We start from the raw sequence: 13,030 nt of genomic DNA, 5'->3' as shown, positions 1-13,030 counted from the left end.
ACTTTCTTAGGGTCCACAGATACTCCTGCTGTTGATATTATGTGTCCCAAGAATGCGACGCTCTCTAGCCAGAATTCACATTTCTTGAATTTGGCGTACAGTTCCTTTTCTCTCAGCTTTTGGAGGGTGAGACGAAGATGTTCTTTGTGGTCTTCCTCACTTGATGAATATACCAGAATATCGTCGATGAATACCACAACAAGCTTGTCAAGAAATGATTTGAACACCCTGTTCATGAGGTCCATGAAGGCTGCCGGAACGTTTGTTAATCTGAACGGCATTACTATAAACTCATAGTGTCCATATCTTGTTCTGAAGGCTGTCTTCGGAATATCGTCTGTCTTGACCTTCAGTTGGTGGTAGCCTGACCTTAAGTCAAGTTTGGAAAAGACTGTAGCTCCCTTGAGTTGGTCAAACATGTTATCTATCCTTGGAAGCGGGTACTTATTCTTGATTGTGATCTTATTTAGTTCCCTGTAATCAATACACAATCTCATGCTTCCGTCCTTTTTCTTCACAAACAGAACAGGAGCTCCCCACGGAGATGCGCTTGGTCGGATTTGCTTCTTATCCAACAACTCTTGAAGTTGTTCTTTAAGTTCTTTCAACTCTGTTGGAGCCATTCGGTACGATACTTTTGAGATTGGTGTAGCATTGGGTACTAAATTAATCTCAAATTCCACTTCACGGTCGGGAATTGTGCCCGGGAGTTCTTCAGGGAATACATCCGGAAACTCTTGTACTACTGGAATCTCTTCTAGTGTAAGTGTGGTTTCTTTCTTTACCTCGCTTAACATAGCTAAGTAAACTTCTTCTCCACTTTTCATGGCTTTCCAAGTCTGAAAGCAGAAAGAAGAGTCTTTCGTTCTTTTGTCTTACCATGAAATAAAAGTTTCTCTTGGCGTGGAGTTTGGATGATTACCGTCTTCCCATTACAGTCTACTAAAGCATGATTCTTGGCTAAACCAATCCATTTCAAGAATTACATCAAATTCCACCATATTTAATTGGATTAGGTTTGCCTTGAAGTTCTGATTTTCTATAAGAACACCAATATCCCGATATAGAGTGTGAGTTTCTAAAATCCGATTTGCAGGAGTTGCTACTCTATATGATTCTTCTAAGATTATCAGGCTTAGTTCCTAACTTCTTGACAAATCTCTTAGACATGAATGAATGTGTAGCACCACGATCAAATAACACATACGCATGTATATCATTAATTATAATGGTACCTGCTACGACATCATTTGAGTTGTCAGCCTCTTCTTGAGTAAGAGCATAAACTCGAGCACTTGTCTTGTTTTTCTTAGGCTTGTTTGGAGTTGTTCCTCCTGCTGGACCATTCCTTGAATCTGGAAGAGGGCATTGAGCAATACTATGGTCCATCTTTCCACAACGGAAACAAGCTCCAGAATTCCTACGACATTCACCAGTGTGAGCGAATCCACAAGTTTGGCACTTGACTCCCTCTTTGCTTGATTGAGAAGAAGTGGTTCCTTTGGATGGAGCACTGGTAAATTAGTTGCTTGAAAATCTAGGCTTCTTGAATTGTTGGCCCGATATGTACTGACTTGAATGAGGACGTTTGAGTTTGTTCTCACCTTCACGCCTCTTGATGTCATTCTCAGCTCTGATGGCGGCTCCCATCAATTCATCAAAACTATCGGGTTCGATAACAGCAAGGGCAGATTGAATGCGGCTGTTCAACCCTTTCTTGAAGCGATGTATCTTCAAGGCCTTGTCTCCCATGATGGTTGGAGAGTAAGTTCCCAATGAGTAGAACTTGGATGAATACTCCACCACTGTCATGTTTGGTTCTTGAACCAAGCTTTCAAATTCTGACAGCTTCTGCACTCGAACTGCTATTGGGAAGTACTGCTTCAGAAATGCCTCTCGGAACCTTTGCCAAGTGATAGGTCCCGCCCTTTCCATAGCTGGTGAGACTCCTTCCCACCATTTGGTTGCTTTATCCACAAGAAAAGGTGTAATCACATCTACCTTGATCCCTTGTGGAACCTCAAGTAGTCGAAGATGGTTCTCCACCTCCTTCATCCAATTCTGTCCGACCTCAAGATCGGAGCTTCCGTTGAAATTTGGGACTCTTGCTCTTCGGAGAGCCTCATAGTGCTGCTTAGTCCCATTCTGAGCAGGAGGTGGTGGTGGTGGTGGATGATTAGCATTAGGGTTGACAAACCCTTGTAGCGTGGTTGCCACAATCGTGGCTATAGCCATCAGGTCCGCTTGGATGAGGCCAACTGCTGGTGGTTGTTGCTGTGCATCCTCATCATTGCGGTTGTTGTTGCGGTTGCCGTAGCGAGGATTGCGGTTGTTTCTAACCGGTCGTCCGTCCATTTCCTACAATTATGAAAGTTCTAAGGTTGATGGCAGAATAGAGACTAAACAAAAGAAGCAAAATGATTGAGTAATTGCTCAAAAATTAAATATGAAACCAATGGATAGAAATAAATTTTTATTGATTTCTCAAGAAAGTGCCATTACTACTAACCATCGAAAATGCCAACATAAATGTAATTGGAACGAGAGTTATTACAAAGAACTACTACTGATGGTCTAATCTATCACTTCTCCTAATCCCAAATCCATAGGATCCTTTTCGATTTCTTCATCTTCTTCGGGATCCTCCTCAGGTTCGTCTTCATGGTTGGCTATTACTGCTTCTAGATGTTCAATATGACCATGCAGAACTGCATTCTGGTCGCTAAGAACTTCAACAGTGTCCTGCAGCTCTTGAATCTGAGCATCAGTCTGTTCACTATACTGATTATGCTGGTGAAAGAGTTGGTGATTTTGATCCTTAAGCACTTGGATCTTCTCAACCAAGGTATCACGTAACTCGATTAACTCTGCAACATTCTCTTGGGAGGTTTCGAACTCCTTTTGAGCTTTCCTATTCCCCTCTTCTGCCTCATGCAGATAGTGAGCATATCGTTGAACATCACTTCTCAAGTGTTCTGCTCGACGCTCTAATTCATCTTTGTCCAGCTCTAGGCAGTAGTTATGTTCCTTTAGTTTCTCTAGCTTCTTCTCTAAGATCTTAATGTAGCTACTCTGGTCAGCCATATCCTACATCCAAAACATGATATGGAAGAAAATAGCTCAAAATTTTTCGATCTCAGAATCTCGTGAAAAATTACTAAAAATCTTTCACATCAAGAACATGAAGTGTACCAAATTTGGTGCAAAAATACTGAGCCATTTGGAAATGAACGAAATTTTCGTTCTAGGTTGGGTTCTCCTCGTCGAGAGCTTTCCAACCGTATCTTTTAATAGTAAAAATTCTTCCTGGATCAAAAGTTATGTTCGTTTGAAGTTTGTGCGAAAAACACCTTAACTTTCATATAATCTGCAAGGCCTACTGCATGCGCCTACTGGAATTCACTTCCTACTGAAATTCTGATGCTACTGCAGTCAAGTCTGCTGCTTTCCAGCATTGTTAACACCAGCCTGCTGCATTCCGATCTACTGATTTTCATCTGCTGGTTCTGGTTCCAGACTACTGGTTTTGATGCTACTGTTTTTCGGTTATTTGTTGGTTCCTGGTCTACTGACTTTGGCCTACTGATTTTTTTTCCACTTATTTCAGTAGTCTATTATAATAGCTTATTTTCAGTAGTCTATTACAGTAGTTTATTTTCAGTAGTCTATCTCAGTAACTTTCAGGACTTATTTTCAGAAGTCTATCAGAACTTATTATTTCTAGTTCCTCCTCCCCAGATTATGAAACCTAGTTTGCTCTGATACCACTTCAATGTCACACCCCGGGACGGGAGTTGGTTGACACCGGCATTGCTCTCAAATTTACATTCGAAAACAACAAGCCTCAGAAGTACAAAATTCAGAAACCAGTCTTTTATTCATAATACTAAATAATTAATTATCTGTTACAACTCAAATAACTAATATTTTACAACGGAAATGTAAAACCAGACATAACAGTGTCTTAACAAATGCAGCAGAAATAACAAAAATGATAACTGAGAACAACAGTCTTCTTCATCAGCCCCAGAATTGATTTTGCTCTTCTTCTTCTAACAATTCTTCGTTGTTCTTATCTGCGATGGGTTTGGTGGGTGAGTGATATGGTTGTCACTCAATAAACGGAGGCGGGAATAACTCCCAGTTTTCGAAATCATTTTCAACAGAAACAGTAAAACAAATAATATACAGAAACTCTTCTTTTCAGAACATGAATCAATATTCAGAACAAAAATCAGAAATTAGCAAGTAAGTAAACACTGAGCACGTTTGTGAATTTCATGGCTAAACTGATATCAGTCTCATACATGTTCTCTCCTCTAAGGGGTGATGCCAGAATCAGAAATCAGAATTCAGAAATGTTCAGAATATATATTCCTACCATTAGTTCACTAGGCTTCAGTGCTTCAAAATCAGATATCAGAAATATATAAAACAAGAATTATCAAACTGATTTCAAGATATTTATACATAAGCCCACTTACGTAATTTGCTATGAGGTTTCGGTAGAAGTCTGGAATCTGCTTGTTCTTGCTACTGGTTTATACTGCTCGAAAATAAGCACTCTCTTAGATCGAAAATTCAAGTGATAATATCAAGATTTGTGTAACCCAATTCAGAGGTTTGAGGGTGATATTTATTGGAAAAATTGTGACTGTTAGCCTCCCAATTAATGGACATAATCTGCCATCAACAGCCTTTATTCCATTTTAAATGCTTCAGTTACAAGTCATGAGCTGAATTAGTAATTGTCTGCTGGAATATCGCTCTTATGATGCTGGATTTTATCTGTTGTCTGCTGATGGATTATAATCTGCTGGAAAAATACCAGCTTCTGAAATATTAGCTTCTTCTGTAATTTTGCATTAATTTCTGCTGAAATTTCGCTAGCTGCTGCAAAAATGCTAGCTAGTGCTGGAAATTCGGGTTCTCACAGCACCGATGCACGTATTGCGTGCTTATATAATAACTTTTATAATTCATGTGGTTTATATTTAAATGAAAATCAAAATATAATTATAAGAAATAGTGAGAGACTACACTGTAATTTTGATATGTAAATTAAAAAATAAATAGAAAAATAAAAGATACAAAAAATTACATCAATAAAAATTGAATCTATAATTTAATTTCTAGAAAACAATGACTCTATCCACTGAACTACATATTACTTATATTAAAGTTTTAATATTTTATTAATATATATAATTATTAAAACATGTCATGACACCAAAATTGATTACTTTAAGTGTTTCAAACTTAATAACATAATATAGAAGTATAGATATCGACAATTCTCAAACTATTTGTATTAACTAATTCGACATAATTTAAAGGCTCGTCTAATTATACACAGATGGCTTCCAATTATCGAACCTACAATAAATACCCAATTAATAGGTCAGTATTTTGCAACTAAAGCTGCAAAATCAGATTATATCCAAAATATAAGAATCTCACTTCTAGGCTGCTGTATAACTTGAACTGTAGGCTGGAACTTGAGCTCGAAATACAGTCTAAAATCTTAAGGATCAATGCTTCCCAGGCTGGACTCGGAACAATATTCTATTGGTCAAAACTCGCTGGAAAGCTACAATCACTGCTGAAACGAACTGGACAAGGCTGGGCTTGGTCAGGAACTATACTAGGCTCAAATACAACTTTATAAGCTGTCTGAAACCAAAGAAAAACTCACCCAAAACTTGATGGAAATTCTCGAGCTGACAACACAAAGATCGCGCAGAAACGGGCCTCCAGTTCGGGGCTCTGGGTCGAGCTCAAGGAGGACACGATTTTTGCCTTTAAAAAAAATGGTATAAAAATGAAGCTCAAGCCGAGAACTATCAAAACCTTCAATTTATTTTAGTTTTTCGGTGGTGAAATGCTCAATTATCGCCATTTTGTTTATTTTTTTATACTTGTGCATTTTTTGAGACGGAGTTCTGCCTAATAGGTCTCACCTACTTTCATCCGATAATTATAAGTGGCTTAAGTTCGAGCCCTCTCCACCCATAGTTTAGAAATTATCAAAAAAAAAAAAAACTACTTGTGTATTTTTTTAATTCGATATATATTTTATATAATATAGATATCTGATATTTTAAAACACTTATTTTTGAACCATTTTTTAATTTTATTTGAAATAAATAATTATTTTAATTTAACATCTTAATAATTATTTTAATTATTTCATATTATCAAATACTTAATTTCATGAACTTATGAGACCGACTCATAAAAATTCTTATGTTTCATCCTTCGCATGTCACAACGAGTAGTTATCCCTTAGTTTTATTATTATTTTCGTGGAAGAGCGTGAAATTTTAATATTTTCTAGTTAACCAAAAACTATCTAACTACATACATAAATTCCCCATCCGAAGTTTATAATAACTAACTCGAGTTTGCTTATATTTTGGGACAAGGGGTATTACAAGTAATCATATATAAAATGAATTAATGGTGGATGTAATCAAGTTGGCTCTTGATTGTTTGATGTTGCATATATATATATATATATATATATATATATATTGCAAATACACGAGACAGCAAATTACCCGAATATCAAGTTACGACAGTTGTGAGGTCTTTTTTTTACAACATACAAATTTGGAAGACAAGCCATGGTAGGTGAACCGTTTACTTGTTTTGCCTCATAAAAATAAAATTCCCGTTCAATAATAAAAAATTATTATATATAGAATTTATTTATATTTATATCCAAGTGTCAGAACTGAACCGATACTGTGTTTTTTTTTTTTATAAAATCAGATTCAATAAATTTATACATTTTTAAGCTGTGACTTTGTAACTACGTCTTATAATTTCTATAAAAAAAATGCTTCACATATTACAATATCAATATAATTTAACTAAATATTTAAAAAACCGATTTTCATTAGTTTTATTCTTCCTGCTTAATTTTGTTGACGCAATCTTGAATCAGACGAGTAAATTTTTTTTTTATTGGTAGGCCAACCAGAAGCATCGCTCGCCATAAATATTCTTGTTCGTGCCAATAATAATAATAATATAATATAATATTATACTATACTATACTAAAGGATGAAATTTTATTTATATACATTTGAATATTCTCTTTATATATATATATATATATATATATATATATATATAACATGAATTAGCCAGCCAACCTTCCAACCAAAACGTCAATATGTGTTGCATCTAACTTGTATATAACAAGGCATAAGTGTACACATCGAAATTAATAAAATTTGTGCATTCTAATTGCCATTTTTGTGCATGCAATTCTCTTTTGCAATGGAGGAGATTGAAATTGTCCAATATTTTGAGGGCAAGACCATTTTCATCACTGGTGCCACTGGCTTTCTTGCAAAGAGTTAGATTCCTTTGCCATCAATTTCCAAACACGAAATTTAATTTAATTTTTTTTGTATAGTTTGGGGGTGATGCCCTTTATTTTTAACCTTTTTTCGATAATTTGTTTGCGCAGTTTTCTTGGAAAAAATTCTTCGTGTGCAGCCAAACGTGAAGAAATTGTTTCTTCTAATTCGGCCGACATCCGAAAGATCTATTGAACAACGCCTACATGAAGAGGTACTACAAGTTATTGAGATATCGACTCATTTCGATAGAATAGCCAGATATATCACAACTTGAATTTATCATACACACACACACACACACACACACACAAACTCCTCTTTATATGAAAACATACTCACTTATATTGTTGTGTTCCTAGATCATCGGCATCGATTTGTTTCGTGTTCTACGAGAAGGGATGAGAGACGACTTGAGCTCTTTGTTGGAAAAAGTTATTCCAATCTCGGGTGACATTGCTAATGACAACTTAGGAATTCTCGACTCGGAATTGAGACATAATATGTTACGAGAGATTGACATTATTGTGAACTCAGCTGCAACCACCAATTTTGATGAGAGGTACGATAAGATGGGGTTCATACTTTTGTTCCTACCAGAAATTTCGAGACAAAGTATAATATCTGAAAATAGTCAAAACTTGCTTGAGAAAAAATTATTACCCCTTTAGGATTTTCAATATTTAAGATGATGATGGAGCAACTATATATAATATGGTATACCTAGAAGTAAGCTAGTGTTACAAATGTTCTTCTCCATTTTAAATTAGATTAATAAAGAGTGGCTTATAAACTCTAAGAAGGTTACACCGCGTCTTTTGGGTTGATACTCTTATTGGGTTTATAACTTAATATTGGTGCTCTCGTTGAGAGTCTGTATAGCGGAAGGGCCGATATAAAAAAGGGTTACTATTGGAAAATGTGAGTGAAAGCCGTCTAGAGTAGGTCACCGCGGACGTCGGTTTCTCAAGGAGTCGACAATGTTATATATGTCTCGCGTTTATATATTAAACTAATAAAGAATGAATTATAAACTCTAGAATATTACACTACCCAATATGCAAATCTTTTGGGATGGTACCCCTGTGGAATTCATAACCTAACAGCTAGTTTCAAAGCCTAATTAAAATTGTTGGATGCCTCTAATTTATTGAATATACCTCTAATTTTTTGAATAAAAAAACTTCGAGTATGCATGCAGATATGATGTAGCGTTGGCGATTAATGCTTTGGGAGCCATGCATGTGGAAAACTTCGCAAGAAAATGTTCAAAATTAGAGACACTACTCCATGTCTCCACGGGTTAGTAATACCATATTCAAGCTTTTAATTGATTTTAAAATTTGAAACATGAATAGGCTTTAGCCCAATGCCCGGCTATAGGAGATTGGATTCCATTATTTTTAAAACTTTTAAATATATACTCTTACACACAAAATAAATATATCAATTCATGTGGTCATGCCGGGAAATAATTTTGTGGTTCATTAACTTGTCTAATTTTGATTTTTAATCCATTAAAATTTCAAAGTTTGGTTTTTGCACAAAACTTTTAATATTTGGCAATTTTTGTCAAGTTGTTGACGTGACATCAGATAAATAAGTTGTTTTCAATGTAACGATATCATTTTTCGATGTCATATAAGCATTTTCCTGTGACGTGCTAGTACTCTGGTAAAATAAGGCTGAAAGCCAAAAAAATCGAAGTTAATACACCAAAATCAAACTTTGAAACTTAGAGGACCAAATAACTAACAGCTTGCCTTTTTTTTAATTACCATGAATAGCATATGTACATGGCAATGGTGTTGGACTCTTACCAGAGAGAGCATTTCATAAGGGAGACACCCTTGATGGAGCTAAGATATCTTATTTAGACATTAACACGGAGACGAAGATCGCGAAGGAAAGGCTGAGGGAACTTCAAACACAGAATGCAACAGAGAAAGAAATCACAAGGGCTATGAAGGATTTAGGCATTGAAAGGTTTGTAGCCATTTCATATTTGAGTGTGGATGGATCTAAAGATTTTGATGAATTGAAACTTCTTAATTATATAAATTTTGGGATTTTTGAATTAATCAGAGCAATGCTACATGGATGGCCGAATACGTACGTGTTTACAAAGGCAATGGGAGAGATGGTTTTGGAGAATTTCAAGGAAAAGGCCAATCTTATTATACTACGTCCCACTATAATAACAAGCACTATAACAGAACCATTCTCTGGTTGGATTGAAGGTTTAAGGTAGTGATTTTTCTCATATTGTTGCGTTTATTGCATCGTTGGATTCGATTTGAGGTATAGATTTCAAATCACTACAATTATTATTGAAATTGTTTAAGTAGATGTAAAGTGGATTTAAAATTCAGTCAGATTTTGTTCATCCAAAAAAGCATATGAATTCGATATCCTAAAACTATTTATTTTTATGACTAATTTGCAAACAATTCACAATTTTTAATTGTTCATTAATTTGTTGATGACAGAACTTTGGACAGCATCTTTGTTGCCTATGGAAAAGGGAAACTGAAATTTTTCGTAGGTGATCCTGGGTCAACACTTGACATGGTAAGTTGGTCTACCTATATATCTAACGTATTATGTTTCTAATTTTAAGTAACATGGCATGGTTCCTCAAAAGTATCGATTTATTAATTTTTGTGCATATAAAGGGGAAAATTTTCTAAAATAATCCTCTAATTAAGTTGACATATTTTTTTGTTTTGGTCCTAATTCAAATTAGGTCTTGGAAGTGTAAGTTTGTTGTTAGTAAAAAAAAAAAAAACCATTTAATCTTATTTCATTGGTATGTTAAGTCCATGCACATCAATAATTTTTATATCACGTCAGCATTGTCTGTCATAGTAATCACTCAAATTTAATTGAAATATATGCACAAACGAACCAAATTCACATGATGTAAACCAAATAACTCAAAAAAGACCAACTTAATTAATGATGAATTTAGAAATTTCCTTGTATTTAAGTTTAAACCCATTAACCACAACTATTTTGCAATGAGTCCACAAAATAGTACAAATTTAACAACATATATACACGAAAACATTGAATTCCAGAGAAACTTGAATCCAATTATTTTTGTAAAAATGTCAAAAATTCATTTGTGTATCCGCTATATCGTTACATTAAAATCATCATATCTAGAAACCGAATATTAATGTGGTCCATATAGTTCATGGCTATATTTAAGTTTAAAAGATTCTCCCACGTGATCATAGAGTAGTTTTCTATTTATTTATGTTTAGAAAGTGTTTTGCTAAACTTATTTAAAACAGTGTATAAAATTATCGAGCTTATAAGTTGTATGAGCTTATTTTAAAAGTAAGTTGTTAAAGTGTTTGGATAAAATTAAACAGTATATCTTAAATATATTGATGTGTTTGGTACTATAAGATTTTTTAAAATATTAATTATCAAAAAACATAACATTATAAAAATAAAAAATAATTATTTTTAATTATTATTTATTAAATATGATAATGTTAATCATAAATATAACAATTATTAATATTGTTATTAATACTATAATAATTATTATCAATTTTTGTAAAATTATTTTAATAATATTAATATTATTAAAATAAAATAGCAATAAATTATAATAACAATTATATTATTAATTATTGCTATTATTTATTAGTAAATGTATTAAAATAATATTATTATGTAATTCGTATAATTATAATTTTATTTATGGCAAATAATAGTAATTATTAATTATTGTATATAATAATATTTATTTTTATTATTATTACTACTTGCATAATATATTATACGATAGTAGATTTGATATATGATAAAATTAATAAAGATAATTTGATCTTGAATTATATTCAAATAAGATTTTAAAAAATAAGTTGAAGTAACTCAATTTTTTTAAAAACATCTTTAGTTTATTTTGACAGCTTATAGGCTCTTTTTTAAAAAAAAAAAATCACCAAACTTATAAGCTCAAACAGTTTATATATAGCCTTAAATATGTTCTAGTATTTTCTACATTATTAGGATATAATTTTGACAAATATTTAAGAATTTGATAGTTCGATTTTGTGTGTAACTGAAACAAAATTTAACAGATACCAGGAGACATGGTGGTAAATTGTATGATTGCAGCAATGGCAGTAGCAGCCGCGCCACTTCCAAAAAGTGATGAATCAAGATTATCCATATATCATATTGGTTCTTCCAAGTGTAATCCTCTAAAATTTGCAGACGTAAAGTGGCTAATGTATCGGTTTCTAACTGAGAACCCATTGTCGGATGGCAGAGGAAAACCTATAAAAGTAGGCCAACCTAATACTTTAAATACCATGGCAAGCTTTCACAGATATATTACAACTCATTACCTGCCATTTGTCAAGGTTAGTATCTATGTACTTTATAGCCCAAAATTATTTCTTATTGTTTATGCAATTTTTTTATAGGAAAAATGGTATTTTAACTCTTTGAAGAACCAAAATTTCGCGATTCACCACTGGTATTTTGGTTCAGTGCAGCCATGTGTCTAAAAAATGAGACAGATCTCGACTTCGAGACCCTGTAAACCTCAAGTAATTAGTTGTTTTCAATTACTTTTTTTCTCCTTGTTTACATATGCTAGATGAACAAATATATACCACTCCTATGTTCTTACAATTATTGTATTATATTGTTTATTTATATATTTGATTTTGCAGGCATTGCAATATGTGAACGTGATATGTTGCAACCATTTTGAAAGTGCATACACCAGTGCCAAACGACGTATCAGTCATGCTATGCGTCTAGCAGAGCTCTACAAACCTTACATATTCTTCCAAGGAATGTAGGTTTTCTTAACCTTGTTCTTTCTTACATACTAATTAGGTCACGTTTTCAAATTTTTTGTCCCCCGAGCATAATGGGTATTATTTGATGTTCTTGTTTTCAGATTCGACGACGCTAACACTAAAAATTTGCGAATGAAAATCAGAAGCTCGCAAACGAGTATGAACTTGTTGAATTTTGATCCGAAGTATGTTCAATGGGATGAGTACTTTTTGAAAACTCATTTTGTTGGAATCACCAAGTATGCATTGAAGTGATCTACTATCTCCAACAATATTTTATTCCTGTTGTAATTGGTGCAAAATGTAACAATTAAGTGTTATTACTCTCCACGAATTTGTTTGAAAATTAAGTGTTATTACTCTCAACGAGTTTGTTTGTAAACTGTAATTGGTCGATATTTTTTATTTTTCCTTCCACAACTAGTTTTTATTTAAAGAAAAACCAAATGCATGATCCTAACAGCATCTCCAACTCTAACATTTTGGTGCATGGAGATGTTCTCCAATAGCGCAGCCCCATTTTCTCTGCGTTAATTTGGCGCAAACTCCTATTTTTTTGTTTACATTTTTAAATTTTTTTGTTATTATTTATTATAGATATTTGTATTAAAGATTATAAATATTATTTAAAAATAGTATAATATTAATTTTATTATTTTAATAATTAGATATTTAATCATAAAAATTACAATATTTAATCAAATAAATTTATAAATAGATTTTTAAATAATTTTATTTATATTAATCAAAAACATTTAACTAATGGTTTGATTTAAATATTTATAAATAATATAATAGTAAAATACAAATGAAAATTTTAATGGAATA

The 13,030-nt window shown here is 33.1% G+C and overlaps 1 protein-coding gene across 1 annotated transcript; it reads left to right on the top strand.

The window, feature by feature from the left end:
• Positions 1 to 7,167: 7,167 nt before the first annotated feature.
• Positions 7,168 to 12,606, top strand: LOC142553559 (putative fatty acyl-CoA reductase 4). The gene is made up of 10 exons (XM_075663900.1): positions 7,168 to 7,366; positions 7,481 to 7,584; positions 7,733 to 7,932; positions 8,572 to 8,672; positions 9,158 to 9,356; positions 9,456 to 9,617; positions 9,860 to 9,941; positions 11,471 to 11,755; positions 12,071 to 12,198; positions 12,304 to 12,606. Exons 1-10 carry the CDS (start codon positions 7,270 to 7,272, stop codon positions 12,455 to 12,457), a joined length of 1,512 nt encoding a protein of 503 aa, XP_075520015.1. The 5' UTR covers positions 7,168 to 7,269; the 3' UTR covers positions 12,458 to 12,606.
• Positions 12,607 to 13,030: the final 424 nt, after the last annotated feature.

Source organism: Primulina tabacum, chromosome 8, assembly GCF_025594145.1.
Source record: "Primulina tabacum isolate GXHZ01 chromosome 8, ASM2559414v2, whole genome shotgun sequence".
Classification (NCBI taxonomy): domain Eukaryota; kingdom Viridiplantae; phylum Streptophyta; class Magnoliopsida; order Lamiales; family Gesneriaceae; genus Primulina; species Primulina tabacum.
The sequence above is the reverse complement of the archived record's forward strand: the minus strand, read 5'-3'. Positions and strand labels throughout refer to the sequence as shown.